General features: G+C 42.3%; 1 protein-coding gene across 1 annotated transcript in view; it reads left to right on the top strand.

Annotated features, from left to right (window-relative positions):
- The first annotated feature begins 280 nt into the window (after window positions 1–280).
- The window catches only part of ift80 (intraflagellar transport 80 homolog (Chlamydomonas)), a 33,611-nt gene continuing 13,960 nt past the window's right edge, over window positions 281–19,931 (top strand). The window contains exons 1-6 of the mRNA XM_079166540.1: window positions 281–498; window positions 2,731–2,841; window positions 2,939–3,007; window positions 5,132–5,241; window positions 6,082–6,171; window positions 6,255–6,392. Of these exons, the coding sequence (XP_079022666.1) occupies window positions 2,980–3,007; window positions 5,132–5,241; window positions 6,082–6,171; window positions 6,255–6,392 (366 nt within the window). The 5' untranslated portion in view covers window positions 281–498; window positions 2,731–2,841; window positions 2,939–2,979. The remainder of the gene's footprint in view (window positions 499–2,730; window positions 2,842–2,938; window positions 3,008–5,131; window positions 5,242–6,081; window positions 6,172–6,254; window positions 6,393–19,931) is intronic.

Genomic DNA, 19,931 nt, shown 5'->3' with positions numbered 1-19,931 from the left:
TCCTTTTTATGATTTTGTTGTGTTTCTGTACTGCTGCAATATATGTAATGTAACACGACGTCAAAAACTATTAACCTGTAATAATGTTGGCACCATTAGAAGTAACGTTAGCAATACAGCGTTAATTACAGTTATTGGTACCTCCTATTGCTTGGTTTGACCGAGCACCTTAGTTGTACCAAATCTAGAATATATTCATTCTTTCTTCAGGAGACCCTTATAGCAGATGATCAATTTCAAAACATACCGAGATCACTTTCCTTAACAGCAGATCACATAAGGAACTTGTGAGTTGTGTTGGCTGGACCACAGCAGATGAGCTGTACTCTTGCAGTGAGGACCACCAGATCCTCAGGTGGAACCTGTTGACCAGTGAGACCAGTCTGGTTGTCAAATTATCAGAGGACATTTACCCCGTTGACCTACATTGGTTCCCCAAGACCGTTGGTGGCAAGAAACAGAACCAGACTGAGCTCTTTGTCCTCACCAGCACTGATGGCAAGTCTCTTCATTCTCTAAAATATGGCCAGTGGACTCGGCTTTGTTTCTCATCAGTATATCTGTTCTGTATCACAAGTTGTTCATGCAGTGAACAGCCAAATTACATGATCTGAGATTGTTTTCAGACACACCTTTACAGGGAAATAAAATTAGTTCGAAAACAAAAATAGCAATTGTCAAATGTTTACTGAACTAACTAAACATAATACCTGGTGACACTGTTTCCCCTCAGCCGGGTTTTTTTACTGAGTAGGATGACAGTGTCTTGCTTTATCATTTCAATGTAGTGAAAGGAACCCATCTTAACCAGTTTCATACATCAGATAAGCATATTCATTTTCACTTCAGGAAGAGGATTGTAATACTGCAGTAAAGCGTGTGTCTGTCTCTAGTGTAGTTTTTAATTAGGCCTTCAATGTTAAATCATTAAAGGCGGAATTTTGTTTTCCATCTTTATATTTATAATTCCAAACTTGGCAACAGAGTTTGTTTGAGGTGCATCCACATGGCCTCTTATGCCTCTTTTTCAGCCTATATTAGATATAAACACACATAATATGGATGTACTGTTATGGCAGGCAAAGTGTGGTCACAACACTAATGGCAGTGTAGGGTTGCATAAACACACCCACAAACTGAAGCAGCAATTTTCTCTGGCAGACCAGAGAATGAAAACTCTGTTATGATTCACTTTTGCAACTTTCTTCTGCTTTTTGCCTTGTTAAATATCAGTATTTCCATTGTGATTGTTTGAAATAAGTTTTTGTTTTTCATTGACAACAAAACATGACAATCACACAATTTTATTTTTAACATTGGTGTGCACTGACACATTTTGTCACATTTTGAAAGCTGGGTTAAGTACAGGATATTTAAAACATTTTAAGAGATCTGCATGATATAGTTGAAAGCAGGCAGGGTTTTATTGGGTGGGAGGAGTCCATTAACATGGCTTTCTCTTGACAACATACATTTGTATATTGCACACACAGTTTAACTACTTTTCTGTGTGATGAATACGATTTTGTCTAGTATTTTAAGGTGCTATTTCCTGTCCTTCCTGTCCTGTGCTTTCATAACTGAATGTAATATTCTATACATCAAATGAATAACTATACTTCATTATGGAATGCCGAATATTTCCCCATGACTAAGCAAATGTGTAGTTAGATGCATCATTTACTATTCTACCAGAAATGATATTGTGTGGAATGGAGCCAGGCTTGTCCCAAAGCGTCCCAAATTAAGCATGAAGGATATGTCTGGGCTTTCTGTTTGGAACAACAGCGTCTCGTTCACTTTTACCCCGTGGAACTACAATGTGGTGTCATAATGGATTTCACACTTATGTATCATCAGGAATTCCTCAACAAACCATATAGGCTATAAATAAAAGTAAAATAGCAAAAGACTGATATGTTGTCATTATAAGTTGTCATAAAATAACATCTGTCAGATAACAAGTAAACAAACAAATCAGCACACAAAAGCATTGCACAAACAATGTTCGGCTACACAGATAGGGACTGTTGATGTGAGTGCATATGCAAATAGAAATGGAACATACATTTTATATCTAAATTTAAAAGATGTTGTTTTGTTCATTTGAAAGAGTCCTTCAGTGCAGCTGTACTTGCTTGTTATGTTCACTACCTGCTGGACAGTAACATCCACATTTGTTGGGATGTCCGAATTTAGAAATGGGAGAGAGCAGCAGCATGCTGATTTGCAGTTTTAGGCCACCAGAAATTACATAGAACGTGCAGAATTTTTTAATACACACTGCCACAAAGTATATATATGTTAGGCCAGCATCCTCAATAACCGTGTCTATGACTGATCACCCTTCGTGTCTAGGAAATACACAATTTCCCTAATTCAGCCAACATAAACTCTTTAGTTTGACTCATCCACTTTAAGTTTGTAATTTAGCTTGGAGAAGAAAATGTAGCTTTGTTGCTAATTGTGTGTCAGCGGATTGATATTTACTTTTATTTTATTTTTGAAGTTTAGTTAATATTTTGTCCTCACTGGAATGTCAAAAAACATGTTTTGCTCATTTGCTCCAGTCAGCAGAATCAGTCAGACCTGGTCTCTGTAGACACAACCCACATGGTAGCATAGAATTACAGCAGACAGTAGTGTTCCTCAATTATAGACTGTAAACAACCGGATCAGGCCTAGAGTGTGGACTTGCCATACAGTAAGCCTCTTTTTGTCTCGTTACAGGGAAGTTCCACCTGACCACCAAGATAGGGCGTGTGGAGAAGAGTGTAGAGGCACACAAGGGAGCTGTTTTGGCTGGAAGATGGAACTATGATGGAACGGCTCTTATTACGGGTAAAATGTCAAGGACGAACATATTTTCATTGCCATTTAAAAAGTACTCACTAAAAACATCTTTATGTCCATTTCATCTGTTTATCTAATTACTTAGCTGGAGAGGATGGGCAGATCAAAATCTGGTCAAAAAGCGGGATGCTACGTTCAACACTAGCCAGCCAAGGTAAGGCTAAAGTGCTATTTATTATTATATACGGTCACTCAACCATTTTATTTTTCACTCACCCACAAAACGAATCAGCGAAGCAGAGCACATTTGTGAATATGGACGCACCCTGTGCACTGTGTTGTCACAATAATGGCTGCTGACGCCCGTTTGTGTGAAAAACTTGAAAGACTGACTAGTAATAGTCAGGGAAAAAGAAATATGAGAGAGGATAGATAAATCTTGATTCAAATCATTTGAATGCCAATGTAAAGCCCCTCTCCCACTGTACATAAAACCCCTACCATCTGGCATTGGCCTTAAGTGGAAAAGTTTACAGTTCTGCATTCATTCCCGGGACTAACTACTCTGCAGTAATCGAAATAGATACCCGAAATAGACACCCGGGTGGACGTGTGAATTTTCGCCCCTTTTCTGGTGCAATGTTTTGTGGCGCCTGAACATATGATGAATAGAATCAACAGGGATTTGGACAATAGCCATAGCGTATTAATGTATTTGCACAATGTGCTTAGTTGAAATAAACACTGAATTCACTTTTTGAAAAGAAACAGCTGTTATATGTTCTCCTCTACCAGACTCCTTTTTTTATCATTTCACCTTGCTGATCATTGTAAAAAACGCTTCATTCAAACTTGACAGAAACAAAATAAAACTCCATCGACAGAAACAGTCATTTTCTTTTCACTGTTCCAACAATCACCAACTCTGGTTTAAGAGTTTGAAAGAGAAATTGAATAATAAGTAACAGATTTTTCATGAGGCCGAAAGTGCCACACCAGAAAAAACCCCCCAGAAAGACACACTCATGTATTAAAGCAGGTTGCATCTGTAACAGCTGGCAGCCAGCAGCAGAAGCAATGTAAAGCCAGTCTCTGATCAACCAGCTGTCGGCATTTAGTAAACACAACATAACATACCGACACCAATTACACTCTCTATGTCTCTCTTTCTTTCTATCGCTCACACATACACAATACTGATTGCTTTTGGACCTTCTGGCACGTAATGTAATGTATACAATTTATTTTTTATTTTTTATAAAAAGCACCATAAAGTTTCAAAGCTTTGTACAGGAGTAGAGTTTCAATAAAAGCAATATAAAAAGACTCCTAATGATACATTTTCTATCCAGGATTCACATTACAGATGGCTTACTTATTAATTGAGTCATCATGCTGCTTGACTTATTGAATGTTTCTTCTCAGTTGTGGGACAGAAAGAAAGATGGGGGGTGTGGGTGGAAGTTGGCTTCTGGGGAAATGGATGGCACACTCCTGCTGAATGACGGCTGCTATGGAAAGCCTGGCAGGGGAACAGCAATTCAGCCCCAGTAGTTAGGAACATTTTTCCTGAACAGGCTCAAAAAGACCTTACAGATCTGTAGAACTCCTGGATATAGCAGCATTGCCACAGATGCACATCATCATCCACATTGCACTCGGATCACTGCAGGTGTTGCTTCTCTTGAGAGCCTACAGCTCCAAACACACACACACACACACACACGCTACAGGAGCAGGCTGTTCATCTTGGGTACCATGACCAATTTTAAGAGAGAGAGAGAGCTGAAGAGGTTGGAAGTGAGCGAGCGAGCGAGAGGGAGGAGACAGGAACTTGCCTCAGCCCCTCTCATCGCCTTTGTCAGGTTTAGATCATGTGACCAGTCGGCATTTGTGAGAAACCACATGCACCTGGAGTTAGGGTTAAATGGCAGGTCCTCTCCCCTTCACAGCGCGCACAGCCACAATCCGACACACATATTCCCCTCACACACGTGTACGTAAGCACACACTTGTGCTCATGGTGTAGAGGTTATGTTAGGTTTTCTCAGCTGCTGTGTTCGCAAGCGAAGTGTCGTTCCATAGGCCCGAGTGAGGCGAGATCTACGAGGGAATGTTACACCTTCTGAGAAGAGGAGTTAACACTGCTGTATCACAGAGCTGGTGTTCATATATGATTTGTCAAAGGAGAGGGGGATTCGTACACAAACACTTTTAATATTTATTAATTAATATCATAGTAAGAATCAAAGTCCTTATGTGTGGATGCCCATTGCTTTTGGCTTTAGATTAGTGCAAGATCTCATTTTCTGTTTACCTCTGTTTCTGCATCTCCCAGGGTCTCCGGTGTACTCTGTGGCCTGGGGTCCGGATTCAGACAGGATCCTCTACACATCAGGAAGACAACTAGTCATCAAGCCTTTGCAGCCCAGCGCCAAAGTCATACAGGTACACTAACTTACTGTGTTCTTTTAAGAGGTAAACTTCTGTGACTTAAGTCAATGGACAATTAGGATTCAATTTTTTCATAGTTCTGAATCATTACCTTGTAACTACCTTTGACTCGAATGTTATGGTAATAGAAATAAAATCAACCATAAACTGTTATAAGATGAGTCACATGGGGCACACAGTCAGATTATTTTCTAAATAAAAATAGTAAACATCCCAATAAATCATACCCTGTCACAGTTTGTGGGCTCTGTAGTTACATTTATAGCCTCTAAAGGGGCGTTTCTTTTCTGTTTTCGATAACTTTGCTTGATACTTTTTATCTTGTGTGTGTACTTTGCTTATAGTTTGATCTGCCCAATGATCTGACATCACTGGGCCCTTTGCCTTCTTTTCATGTTTTTTATAATAAACATGAGGTTCATAGATTTGCATTGCTAAATAAAGGCTGAATAAAAGGAATGCAAATGTAATAGATCTATTTGTCTTAGAGTGATAACTGCATTAAGGGACCTTGCACACCAGTGAGTATTCTTGTTCATGTATACATTTGTTTATTATTCTTCTTAAAACTGAATACCACCTGGGACCTTAGATAAACAGTGGAACATTGAATATTTGCCTTCTCAACGTTATCTATCATTGTGTTGTGTGGATGTATAATTTTCTCTCTCTCTCTCTCTCTGTCTGTCTCTCTCTCTCTGTCCCTCTGTCTGTCTCTCCCTTTCTCTTTCTTTCTCTGTCCCTTTCTCTCTCTCTCTCTCTGTCTCTCTCTCTCTCTCTGTCTCTCTCTCTCTTTCTGTCTCACTCTCTCTCTCTCTCTCCCCGTCTCTCTAGTGGAAGGCTCATGATGGGATTGTTCTAAAGGTGGACTGGAACTCTGTTAATGACTTCATACTGTCAGGTGGAGAAGATTGTAAATATAAGGTGAGCTGTGTTTGAGTATATTTTTAGATGTCTTGTGGGTGTGATTGTTTTTCTATAATTCAAAGCATGTCCTCCCTCAACAGGTATGGGACAGCTTTGGTCGCCTGCTTTACTCCTCATCGTCTCATGACTACCCGGTCACCTCTTTGTCCTGGGCTCCAGATGGAGAGGTGTTTGCCGTGGGCTCCTTCAACACCTTGCGGCTCTGTGACAAGACTGGAGTAAGAAAAAGCCTATATTGATATATACACACTGGTTCCCTCAGCAAAAAGCCTATGGGACATCGCCATTGGATTTTAGAATATTGCATAAAATAATAATAATAATAATCTTCACATATTAACTCAACTGTTATGCTTTTTGAAATGTAAATGCAATCAGCAGAGGTAAAAAGCAAACGTTGGGCTATAAACAAACTATACTTGTGCCGCATGAGCGCGAGAACGCACAACGAGGCTGTGAAGGCTGACAGGTCGGCATGATGACCTTTGGTAGTCTCAGTTAGCCACTTGTTAGCAGCAGCCTTTTTTTTAGGACCCATAAAAGCTTCAAAATTCATGAGAGGGGTGTCAACTGATGTATTTTAAATCGTAGAACAAATCGTTAAAATATCTTAAGCTTCCGTTCACCTCAGACATTATTTCATGCATCTCAACCAAAAACCTTTTGACTTGTTAATGAGCGAACTGGAAGTGCAAACTGCTAACTCATCTCTGGGTTTTGGGAGTTATTCCTGCAGCACTCTTGTGCTCTTGCAATAACAATGCACTTAGTGGTCCTAGTTTAATACTGTTAAAGCCTGTCTTGTGTATTTAATTTTTTATTGTCATTTACAAATATATCATTTATGCTTTGTAGTCAGTCCAGTCCCTTTTCCCTGAAACATACAGTATCCGTGGTACACTGTTAGCTTTTCCAGTGCATGGTTTCATATTGTGTAGCTCATCGTTATCGGCCTTACGCTTTCTGTACATTGTTCGTCTCTGTAAACCACATTAGGCTGACTGCTGCATGCTCTTGTTACCTAGTGCTGATGTTAACTGGAGTTGCAATGAGAGAGGAAATGAGAGGATGATGAATGGTAATTGTTGTTTTATTATTGCTGAACGTTTGGCTCGGAGCAACATGAATAGTTCCCTGCTCTGCCCTCACAGGACGTTTAGGGCTTCTTTGAGTTTACGTGGAGATGTCAGTGTCTCGCCGTTTCAGACTTGTTGTAATGAAAACAAACAGCCGAGGCTGGGTTTTTGTGAGCTGATCACCAGGCATTTCATGGCCCATTTTGATTTAATTAGGATCCAATTTTTTTCTGGAGCACTAAAACAAATGGGCTGCAGAGAGGACTGAGTCAACACATATGTCTTCTCCAGAGGGGTACGGTGTGTGTTTTGGAGCGTTTACATTAATATAATTTGAAGAGTATGAACATCCGAAGGGAGACGTTATCCTTAACTATCACGTTTGGCTTTCTGGACCAACCTGATTTCGGTAGTTTTTTGGGAAAATTGCCAGACTAAAGCCGTGAGCTGAGGGAATCAACGAAGCCAGCTCGTATCCGTTTTCTCTGTGTGAACAAAAATAGAATGATTGTGCATATTGAAAGTATAACAGACAGGACTGAGCACAACTTGCTCCTTTTTATTTCTCGTGGTGATCCGCTCCACCTTACATCCTCCCGTCATGGGTTTGTTTACGTGGTTGGTGTCTTCCATTCTTTCATCAGTGCCGGACTTGCTTCGCTGTGGTGTGTCTCGGTTAGGACAGTGTGATGATGATGATAGTTATGATGATTATGGTTCTGCCCTTCTATAAGTGGAGGAAGGGCTTGCCTTCTCCTCCCTAAGCCCCTCAGAGACAGTGTGTACTGTAGCATGGCGTGGGAGGCTTGCCTAAGAGGGGGGGGGGGGCAAAAACCCCTCCTTCAAAGGTCACTCCATCTGAATTCTGTTTGAATTCAGACATGCACTCCTTTCACATATCAAGTTCGAGAAAGTTTCATTTGCATATGTATGCACACTTGGTTGCTGTACTGTAATTACTGTAATCTCATTGTGCACGTGAGTGTACACACACACACACACACAGCTGCCTTTACCCAATAACAGGGTCTCTACCTGTGTTGGTGCAGTAAGGGTTAAGCAGTGCGAAGAGCCTTTTCAGTTACTAGCGTGACTAATGGGAAGGAGTTTCATTCTGTATCTGCTACAATGAAACCTTGCACTTTAACGTATTGCTGCTGGCTCAGCAGGATCAGTCCTGCACATTTAACCCTTTCACCTCCCGTCCAGCTCTGTTCTCCACTCGCCCTAAACTCTCAACTCTCTCCCACTCTTTTTCCTTTTTCTCCTCCACATTTTCTCCCTGCACGCACCACAGGACAGATGTAGTTTGTTACCCCCCTCATTATCACCGTGGAGGGAGGGGTAGCACGTACGCACGCACACACACACACACACACACACACACACACACACACACACACACACAAGTTTACATCGAGGCAGAAGTACTGGGAAAGGAATTAATCTTGTTGTTCCAGCAAGCCACACATGGGCTAAACACAAAGTGTGTTCTGTTTTGTTTCCCCATAGAGCATCAACATTTAGTTATTGTTGAGTACATTGTTGAATTATCAATACATATTTAATTGGATTGAGTTTGTAGTTCTTGTGTGTGGACTACATTTTCTCTTCACAGAGGCTTTAACCGGACACAAAGAGGTTCACTGTCCCTTTTACAAGATTTGGGAGAGACAATAAGTCAGTGTCTGTCTGTGTGCCTGCCATAGTATATGCATGTGCCCACATGCCTGTGTGTGTGTGTGTGTGTGTGTGTGTGTGTGTGTGTGTGTGTGTGTGTGTGTGTGTGTGTGTGTGTGTGTGTGTGTGTGTGTGTGTGTGTGTGTGTGTGTGTGCAACCATTGCCGTGCAAATGTGCCTGCGAGACAGCAGTCTATTTACGAGGCGCTGCAGCTGGTGTCTAGCGTCTGGACCCTGTCACGATCCCTGACACTGTCACTGGCTAACAAGTAGGACTCATTGTGCCAGGCGAGCACCCTCTCGCTTCTTTCACTCCGCCCCCCCCCCCTTCTCTTCACTGTGCTTTTTCTTTTTTTTTTTACTCCACTGTACACCCATGCTCACATACATAAATGTAATAGCTGCTTTGGTTTGTTCATGGGCTAGGTTATAAATCATGTTATTTATGTAATATGTATTATGCTCTGCAGATTATATGCAGCTAATATCACTCTGAACATGGCCGTAGACCCAGGCCTCATTTAACTTAACCACTTTAAATGAGGTCTTACTGAAACATGACTGAGCTCAGTCCTGGTACGGTCCAGGTTCCTGTCACACTCCTGCCGATAAGCCAGTGTGCATCTTCTACTCCACTCTTCCCTCCGCCCCGTATTTCTTCTACTCCCCCATTTGTAGGTTAGACTTAACCACAGGCAAAATAGTTCGGATCATCAGATGGTTTTAATGTTAGCCTCAGGCTGAGCCCAGTTCTTACCGACACTCTTGACATGTGTAACAACTAAAAGTGTCTCCTTCTAAGGGGTGCACATGCTTGCAGTTTTCCTTCCACAATGTAATAACAGCTGTCACCCTCGCACGGTTTTGGGGAGGCGATTAGTCCTAAATCATGTATCAAAGTTATAGCTCATAATGGCAGTGTTGTTCTCAAGAGTAGGGTTTAAAAAAGTGTGAAACCACTGGTATCTACTTGTGGATACTGCCTGGTATTTCATACAACTGTCAAATGGCCCTCAATCGTGACAATCAATGATTTATTATCTCGCGCTGTGATTTTCTGCCAGCTCTGCTGTCAAAAAAAAATGCTTCTTCACTTATCTGTCTATCCAATTTGTGGCAGGTCATCGGTCCAACAGCTACTCTGTATGAACGTCAGTGGGATATTGAGCTGCATCTATTTTCCTTCCTCTTTGTCTATGAGATACGAGCATGCTTTCCTTAAAGTGTAAAGTATAATCCCTCTCTATCTTTCCTGCCTCCTCCCTGTCTCAGTGTGTGTTGGACTACCTCGTGCTTATCAGTGCTCCCCCTCTTGGCTCCCTTTCCCTCCTGCCTTCCCCAAGGCCCTCTTTACCTCCTTTTTTTTTCTCTGGGCGAGTCCAGGGGGTCCCCTCAGGGTCTTTGTGAGCCTTGCTCAGCATTGCCACTCTGGGAATGGGACCATGTCCAGCTGGAATCACCATTGCTCTTCTCTGCCCCCCCCCCCCCCTCCCTCTTTAACGTGCAGCCTCATTCACTATAGGATCTTTGTCTGCCATCCTTATAGCTGCCAACCATTATTTTCTCAAAGAAAGTCTATCACTTCACTATCCGTTAGTCTGTCAGTCTTCTTTCTGGTCTTTTTTTTTATTCCTTTCTTAACTGTAGTGTCTTGTCCTCTATGACGAGCCACCTTTGCCCTAACTGCCAGGCTTCAGACGTCTCTGTTGTCTTGTCAATGAGTCCCCCCCCCCCCCGCCCCCACACTATCATTTGGGAGCATATACCTGAGCCCGTGCTGGTAGTTTGCTGCCAACCACTGGCCGGCCAACATCTGGAAATTGCTGCTGCTGGAAGAGAATAAAACGTCCCAGAGCTCTGGTCCTGATCGTGAACCACTGTTGGTAAAACCATTGTAGGTTTGTTGGACTGAAAGCCTTTATCTGTTTTCATCACATAAGAAGGAGACGTTTTGTATGGTGTGGTTCAGAGGAAGAAAAATGTTGCTGCAAAAGAGGTAGTACGAGATGACATGATCACATAGAGGATGGGCGGGTGGAAACACAGGAGAGAGGACGATAAGTAAGTCGAAGTGAAATTATCGGCATGAGTCTGACAAAGACGGAGCACAGGAGAAAAGATGGTGACTGGGTGTTTGAAAAAAGACGAGTAAGTGAGAGTGTGTCAGAGAGAGAGGGAGAGAGCAAGAGCGAGGGAGCATTGTCAAACAAAGAGAGTCCTGAGTCAGCAGCAGAGCAGTTTTCTCCCCAGGCAACTGGGCAGGGCTACTCCTCTCCCTCCCTCTCTCTCCCTCTTCCTCTCCACTTGCTTCACTCCTCCCTCCCTCCCCTCACAGATCTGTACTTTTGCATGCTAGTATTTCTTGCTCTCGGCACTCTTCCTTTCGCTCTGTCGCTCCATACACTGTGAAACGGGTAGAAAGAGACCACAAGTTCTGAAAAGGGCAATCGGGGTCTATGTCACCCTTCAGAACTCTCTCCCTCCACTGTTTTCTCTCTTGTTTTCACAGGAATCGTTTTACTGATTTATTTTCACACATTTTGACGAGGTTTCCAGGCCTGTTGAAGCCTAGTTTAGAGTGTGAACAGCATATGACTGTAAGATGCCGTGCTCACATGAATACTTCATCTATCATCCCGAGGAACTCATTAGTTTCCCTTGAAGAATGTGAGGATAATGGTTTCTCCTTTGTTTTTCACGTCCTTTGTGCCGAACAGGCTTTTGGTTTTTCTGTTTTGCTAGACTTATTCTGGCACTCTCTGTGGAACAGTGTATACTAAGGTCCTTCTTGCAGATGATTGACCTCAATTTTTTTGTGCAAGCTGTGTGTGTGTGTGTGTGTGTGTGTGTGTGAGAGCCGGTAAAAGGCACTTGTTGACATGGTAATACTTTTACACCTCTCTAGAGTTCGGCTAAAGGCTTGCCTTGTTGGAAACCAAAAAGGAGGGGAGCATGAAAAGGAGCTGAGAAAAGAGAGCAGTTGGAGGGGTGGGGGCGGGGTAGTGTGGAACTGTCCAATATATCCTGTAAAGTTGGCCTAGGCAGTGAGGCTTGGAGGATTGGTCTCCATAAAAGACGGCGGTTTCTCTTTCCTTCAAGCCTCTCTCTCTCTCTCTCTCTCTCTCTCTCTCTCTCTCACTCCGTTCTTGTCCCTCTCCCTTTTTTTTCTTCTTCACTTCTCCACCCCTCCCCACGGCTAGAGTGAGCGTATGACAGTGAGACAGTGCCCTGCCAGCCCCTCTGGCAGAGTCATCATTCTTAGCAGCACTAAATCACTACCTCCACTCGCTAGACAAACATGTCACACTCACAGAGAGAAAGAGGCAGAAAGAGAGGAAAGAGGGATACAATAATATAAGGAGCGAGGATGCAAATACAGGGCTTCGGTGGTGCGCACACAAGCAAGCGCAAGCAGAGCATGTGTGTGTAACTGGGGTATCACTTCAAGCTTTACGGCCAACCCGGAGTTCATTAAGGGCTGTTATTGAGGAGTAGGGCTGGGCTTGAGGCAATGGGCCAAGGTCCAGAAAAGGATGATTTGAAAGGGTTTCATTTTGGCTGCACCCTAGGGTTCCTCTCCCCCTCTGCTGGCTTCAACATGGATCAGAATGGTGTTACGCTTTGACATTGACTAATTTATTGACTGGCTACCTCATTTCATATAATTTGTTATACATGTTTGCCTCCACGGAGAAGTAATGGGCTTGTCATCACATATGTGCATGGCTTGATACTTAAGATCTTTCTCTATATATTCAAACAGGCACATTTTGTGGAAAAAGAAAAGTTACAATGCTGCAGGTCTTGCTCTATCTTTCTCTCTCACACACACATCAAATCTAAAATGAAGACTTACAAATAAAAGTTTTACTTAATTATGGGTCAATAAACGTGTTCAACACACGTCTCTCACTTTTTATGTTTTCTGTCACACTCGTAGCTCTGCCGGGTGGCTGAAGTCCCTGTCGCACTAGAAATCATTTATGCTTTTGTTCGTTTACAGTTTCTGTGTGGACTTCACAATAGTTGTGCAAAACAAAATAAGCATTGATAAGAAAAGGAAAGTTCTCCATTTTGTGTCCATCGCCTTCCTCAAAGCCACAAAGCACAAGACTTCAAACGTCCGCTCTGTAGGGCTGATCACACCGCTGGACACGCCGCTTGCTAATCCCCCCCAAAAATGAGCTTGCTTCCTCCACATGTCAGCAGTAGTAGAATTTTAAAATGCAGAATTTAACTGCACAACAGCTGCTCGTATAGAAAACAAGATCAGCATAGCCTGTAATCTGATATCAGTGTTGAATTAACCACTGGTAGTAGATCGGTAATCAAGGCTGTTTGTTTTCTTCCGGTGGCACGAAAAATCATCAGGGAAGGGCACGTCGGGACTGATGAGACACACTACGAGGTAACCCCCCGAGTTTTCAAACTGATACAGCTTCCGTAGCGTTTCCAAAACCCTCCGGGGTAGTGTGGATGCCAGGCATAAATGTAGCAAATCACATGCGTTTTTAAATGGAAACGTTGTAGTGTGGATGTAGCCTTAGCTGTGTGTGTGTGTGTGTGTGTGTGTGTGTGTGTGTGTGTGTGTGTGTGTGTGTGTGTGTGTGTGTGGATACCTGTGTTTTTTAAGTTCTATGAAACCAGCATTCATGGGTCTATGAGATTTCACAGTAAAGATGACTAGCCAAAGTGTACAGATCCAAACAATTGTAAACGGGAAACATAACCCATTGAGAACAGTTTAGAGGCGTTTTACAAAATAACTCTTTGTGTCTGTAGGGATCCCATAGAAGGTTGTCTCGGCTCATTGGCTACATTTTCTTTTAAACCCTCCAACCTGTTTGTAGGCCATTGGATGAACGAAGGGATCCAGTATACTATAGACCTGCCATGGTAGGTCTATCGGAGGGTAAAAGACTGTATGTGCTGTGCTGTTTGTAGCCTGTCAAAACACATACAAATACCCAAATTACCTCTATGTGTATGTGTGTTTGCATGTGTGCGTAGTTGGTGCTAATAGAATTCTGCTGTCCAGCTCACAGCTGTGTCCTGCTGATGAGTCCCAGGAGACCCCAGCATGTGTCTATGGTTACTATGTTGAGGCTCCAGCATGAAACCATGTGTAGATCATTACTCTCTCTCTCTCTCTCTTTCCCTCTCGCTCACTATCTCCTAGTTTGTCTTGCCCCACCCCCACTCACCTACCCCTCTCTCTCTCTCTCTCTTTCCCTCTCGCTCACTATCTCCTAGTTTGTCTTGCCCCACCCCCACTCACCTACCCCTCTCTCTCTCTCTCTCTCTCTCTCTCTCTCTCTCTCTCTCTCTCTCTCTCTCTCTCTCTCGCTCTCTCTCACTCTCTCTCTCCGTTTCTCCTTGCACTGCCAGAGCTCCAACCTGTGCCACTCTATACTCGTCCCAGGCCCAGCCTCTGTATCTCTTAAGAATAGTCAAGTTTGTATTCCGATACAGAGATTTGCAGAGCTCAACTCGCTGGCCTATATTTAGAAACAGGCTTATAAGAAAGCTATGGTTGTTGTATGTTATTGCAGAGTCGGGGAATGAAAATGGTTTGTATGCAGCAGGCAGAGAAAACACATTTACAGTGTGATCTCTTACAGGTCGTAACTATAATAAGAAATATTACAGATTCTTACACTGTACAATATACATTATTTCTACGTACACACCTGCACATAAGCACACAGTTCATTTGCAAACATTTTTGGGGTAAAAAGGCCTGCATAGTACACGGAGGTGTACTGTATCTTGCAGGAGGTTATTGTTGATTGGTTATTGAAGTGTCTCAACAGTGGTCCTAAAAACATTTGACTAACTAACTAAAAACAATACAGGGATTAGTTGAATTTTCAGTTGCTTTTTGTTAATTTCTTTATAAACTTGCCTGAGGTAGGGCAGCCGAGGTTAAAGGCTGAGGTCAAAGTTACATCTTCCGTCCCAATACTTTTCTTATGTATAGTTGCATTTAGACCCGAGGCTCTGCTTTTGTCTAGGTAGTAAATCAGTCACTGTGTGTCGCTGTGGGTGTGTGTGTTAATCTCAGTGTGATCATGAACTCTTAGCGTATGTGTGGTCATGGAACATTTGAAAGCAGCTCTTTTATGGCCTGAGTCTTCATTCGGTTAGATAGTATTTAGTGATACAGGGTGTTAAGCTTCATCATAAACCACAGCGCATTAGATGCGCCTCATTTTCCTCACAAAGACCATCTCGATAAATGACCGTAGCAATCTGCCGTGAAAATGTTTTTATGCATGTGTGCTCACATGTTACAAAAAATGACTGAGAATATTGCCTTGCTAGCATTGTCGTTTGATGCAGCCCTTTACTGCAGTACATGGTTGGCAATTGAGTAAAATTGTAACTCCACAATCAAAGATACACAATAATTTATGGGTAGTTGGGTTCACAGTCAACGTCTCTCGAAAAGGTGTTATGATTTGGATTGCATAGTCTGTTTTAGAAGCCGATTCTTATCCAGAGCAGTTCCCACACACACAAGTCTGACCAGTTCTGGACATCGGCCCAGTTTGTCCTTATCCTAATAGTCAACCCCATCCCCCATGGAGGGGTCACTGCAAGCTGACATTTACAAGGCCTCCTAATCTGCTGAGAGATTGATGAATACTCATTCAAAACCACCTCCTCCTCTCCTCAAAACAAATGGCTTTGTTTTTAGTTTCACACATTTCAACACACTTCCATAGTACATAATTGGTTTGGGAATGGGAGAGTAGATTGAAGAGTAGATTTGTGTCAGCATTTTCATGCATGCACATCCTGCCTGTTTATTGGCTGGATCCGTGCCTGTATATGTCTAGTGTCCATTACACTCAGACATATGTGTTGTGTTTATTAGGCAGGGAGTTACACTCTGTACCTGCACTGCCAGGTCCTGTCCTGCACACAGGCAAACTGAAGCCAGCTGGCTTACAGAGAGTCTGCCATCTGTTCTGATTTATGTAAGACTGTTAACCCTGGACTAGGTTTGCTCCCATTAGCTCCACTAGCCCACAAGCACAGTGATAAACTAATGGAGAACGTCGCCCTTCTTTCACCAATTTGCAAAGTACGAAGTGCACACGCTAGTATGAGCTTGACCAATATGGGGGTCTTTAGTGGCAATATCTGTTATATAATTATGAGATAAACATGTACCATTTTGAGCACTTTATGATAAAAAACACTGACTTAACAGTGGCAGATGGAGCAGTCACATATTGGTAACGATGGGTCATTAATTTGTTCCGTTTTGTTGAGGACAGTTTCTCCGTAGCAATCAAAGGATCTGGGACTCATTCGTACCTGGGACCATTCGTACCACACGGTTGGTCACAAGCAAATACTGGACCACTTTCATGTTTCCATGTCATTCAAGGTGAAAGACACAATTTTGTTTTTACACTGATGATTCAAATGGCAGACATAACAGTATAGACTGTATACTATTATCTATTTGTCTAAATTCCAATATCCTGTAACAACATGTAACTTTATGTGATCACTTATACTCGACAATCATGATAAAACATTGGTGCAATTGAGAGGTGTGGAATTTAATAGGGCTACAGATCACTGTCAATATTTACTGCAGTATCATTTCTACTAAGAATAGTAGTAGAATGGACATTCCCATTCAAGTCAATGTAGCAGGATGGTGGCCATTTATTTTTTGTACCGTTGCCATTGCGACAATTGTAGCTGACTAACTTCCGTATAAATAAACCGACTTACGCCAAGTCGCGAACTCACTGAGGTGAGGTTTTGCAGTAACGACTAAAACGGAGTGTTAATGTTAGAAGGCATAAAGAGCCGGAGTAAATGAGTAAAATTGTACAACTTAATGCTTCATACACACACTCTCGTCACAGTAGGAAAGCACATTGCTATCGCCAGATGAGTGCCAAGTTTGTTTGGCACATTTTCTGTAACGAGGAGCATTAAAAGCGCAGTTTGACGTTAAGGATTGCAACCGGTTGAAACATCTCTTGTGTGCCCAGTGTTTAAGAGAACTACGGTGGCCCACGGGAAAACATGAATGGCCCTTTCTAGAGCCAATTGTTGTAAAGGTAGTGTAGGTAATTTGGAGAATAGCACAGCCAGTGTATGTGTGTGTGTGTGTGTGTGTGTAGTGGGAAGTGAGTGGTGGCGAATGTGTGTGAACAAAGAAATTGGCAGCAGTACAGAAGAGGATTTCAAGTGAATGTGCAGTGGAAGTTGGAGTTTGTGCAGAAATAAATGCCCATATTTAGTTTTTTGTCCCTGGGGAACAAACAGTGATGCCCCCCTCCCCCCCGTGTTTTGTGACCACAGTTGGGAAGCCAAAGCAGGTTGGTTTGACCATTCTGGGTTACGCTAGCTACATTGCTTCCTTCTCCGTGAAGATATTCAATGATTCATTCTAAGGTAACGAAAAAACAATAATTCATATATTCAGGTGATTTTACAGTAAAGAAAGCATATTTATCGATAATATATTCCATTTCTGTGAATATATCCCCCTAAATGTTGCACACTGTTCCTTTTTAAAGCATGGTGAAATTAGCTGGCTAGTTAGCTAGCTTACTCCACCATGTCTAATGCTACACAAGTTATAGAAAATGAGCCCAATTGTCCCTCTGCCCTACTCCTTACCACAATGGAGAAGGACAAGCTACCTAGCTAACGCAACTAGCCAGCCATCCGTCTCCAGAGCTGCGTCCCCTCCCTTCCCGGTGCGATGCGACCACACTTTATGTCGACACTATCACAACTAACACCAATATGCATTTTCTTTGAAACTAGTGAAATGACCATGGAAAACAGTTCAATGTCTATTAGTTTCTGCTATGTACATAGTACTGTACTGTAAATGTGCTACATATACATTGTGTTCATCTTGTTATACCAAGGCCCAGCAGTGTTGCGGCTGCATAAAATCCAGTTCTTCAGCAGGTTTTACAGACACAGTTTGACCCACTAACACTAATGACTGGAACAAGTTTTTTTCCTATATGCTTTTGAGAAAAGCATAGAAAGTCTGGAAACCTCATGCCCCCTTCTGATTAGCATTTGTTGACTGGGCTGGGGGGGGGGGGGGGGGGGGGGGGGGGGCAGAGAGCGGTCAGAGCAGACATATTTAATGCTTGTGAAGTAATGGGGCTGAATCAGCAGATAGCTCCACTGGGAGCCATTAGTCCAGACATGTGTCATTAACCCTTTCCCTGGCCCGAGCTCCACCCCGCCCACCCCCACTCCCCTCAGCCCGGACCATGAAGACCAGAGCCCTGTTTCAGGTAGTGCAGAAAGAGAGTAGGGGACTCTCATTCTTTTGTTCATTTTTTTGACTTTTGTTTCTAGTATTCTCCCTACCCCCCTCTCACTCTGTGTGCTTCTCATTTTTTCTGGGCTTTGATTTCAAGATGGCTTTTGCTTGTTCTGTGTGTGTTGTTTCAGTCAGTATTTCATATTCCAAGCAAAATAAGGCTGTTTGATAGAGTTAAAGTTTTGCTCCATTAAAAATCGTATTCATGAAACATGACATGACATGACACTCCATAGGCTTTAAAGGTGGATGTAAAAGGAGTATATCTGTCTGTGGTCTGTATCCTTTCAGTTACAATGGACTCTAATAACTTACACGGTAGAGAAAGTATATACAAATGTCCGTAGAAACTTTTCAATCCACTTCGGCAGTAAATCTTTGTTATCCAGTCACATTTGCGATATGTTCCAAACACTTCTATTATTAGATTAAATATATGTAAATACACAGCTTCCATTTCTAGTTAGCAAATGAAGTTTCGTCGAGGAAAAAGTTCACCATGCAAGATATAAACTGGATACTTTTTTATACTTTCCTTCTGCTATGAAAAGTCATTATTGGAATGCATTGTAACTGACCAAACTCAAGCTGAACACACCTGCTGTTGAGGACACAACTTTAAACCTTCAGCAGCCACTTTTAAAGCCTACAGGGACTGGGAATCTCATAATAAATAGATGGGTGGAGTAACACTTTTAATTGTAGGGTGATATCAAAAAAGAAAGAAAAGAAAGGCAGGAAACAAGTGAAAAAAGTTCCAGGGTAGAGGTGGTTGTTCCTATATAGAGAGGAGCACGCAGAGGGTACCTTTGGAAACAAGTTTAAGTTATATCATTTGGGGGTTCTCAGAGTAAGAACGTCCTTGCCTTTGAGTTACATTTTCTTTTTTTTATATAACCTTTTTGCAGGCCTCCCTATGTTGGCTGCGGCTGCAGGGCAATAATAGAGAGAAGGGGCAGGACCACAACACCTGCCAGTCTTAATGGTAAACATATGTCGAGAAATGGAGAGAGAGTGAGCAGAAGCGAGGGAGGAAGGGAGAAGGCAAGCAAACTCCTTAAAGAGGCTCTAAAGAGGCTGCGTGTTCGTAGATTCACTGTGTTTTTGGGTACGTGCATGCATATGTGTGTTTGCTAATGTGCCGTTGTCTGCAGAATGTCATTTTGTCTGCTTGGACCTATGCTAGCTGGGCCTTTTCTGAACATGTTGGGGCCCTAAGCGCCAGTAAATATGGTTGCCTATGTTAAAATGATGTTAATTTGCAGCTCTACTAGTTTGCTGACGTTACTAACATACAGGACAGTAACGCAACATTACACAAAAGCCAAAGGTAATTAGCTAACTTAAGGCTAGCTAGCCTATAGCATTATTCCAAAGGAAGAACACCACTTAGGTTTAGATTTTCCCTAGTTGTCAACATTGATGGGCAAAAACCTCTTGAAAAACAGCTGTACAGTCTAACCCAACTGTAGGAACACAAAACAATGAGTTGTCATTACACATTCATTAATGTGTCAATGTTTTGGTCCAACACTGCGTAATAGAACTTTAACAATAGGTAGCATTGTAGCGTATGGTAGTTAGCCTTTCTAACTTTTTCATTTCAACTAACAGCATGTCAACAGCTTTTGCAAAGGAAAAAGGTTACATTTCGAAATCCTTACCTGTATTTCTTT

Source organism: Pholis gunnellus (genome assembly GCF_910591455.1).
Source record: "Pholis gunnellus genome assembly, chromosome: 9".
Lineage (NCBI taxonomy): Eukaryota > Metazoa > Chordata > Actinopteri > Perciformes > Pholidae > Pholis > Pholis gunnellus.
Note: the sequence above shows the minus strand (reverse complement) of the source record. Positions and strands in the feature narration are given on the sequence as shown.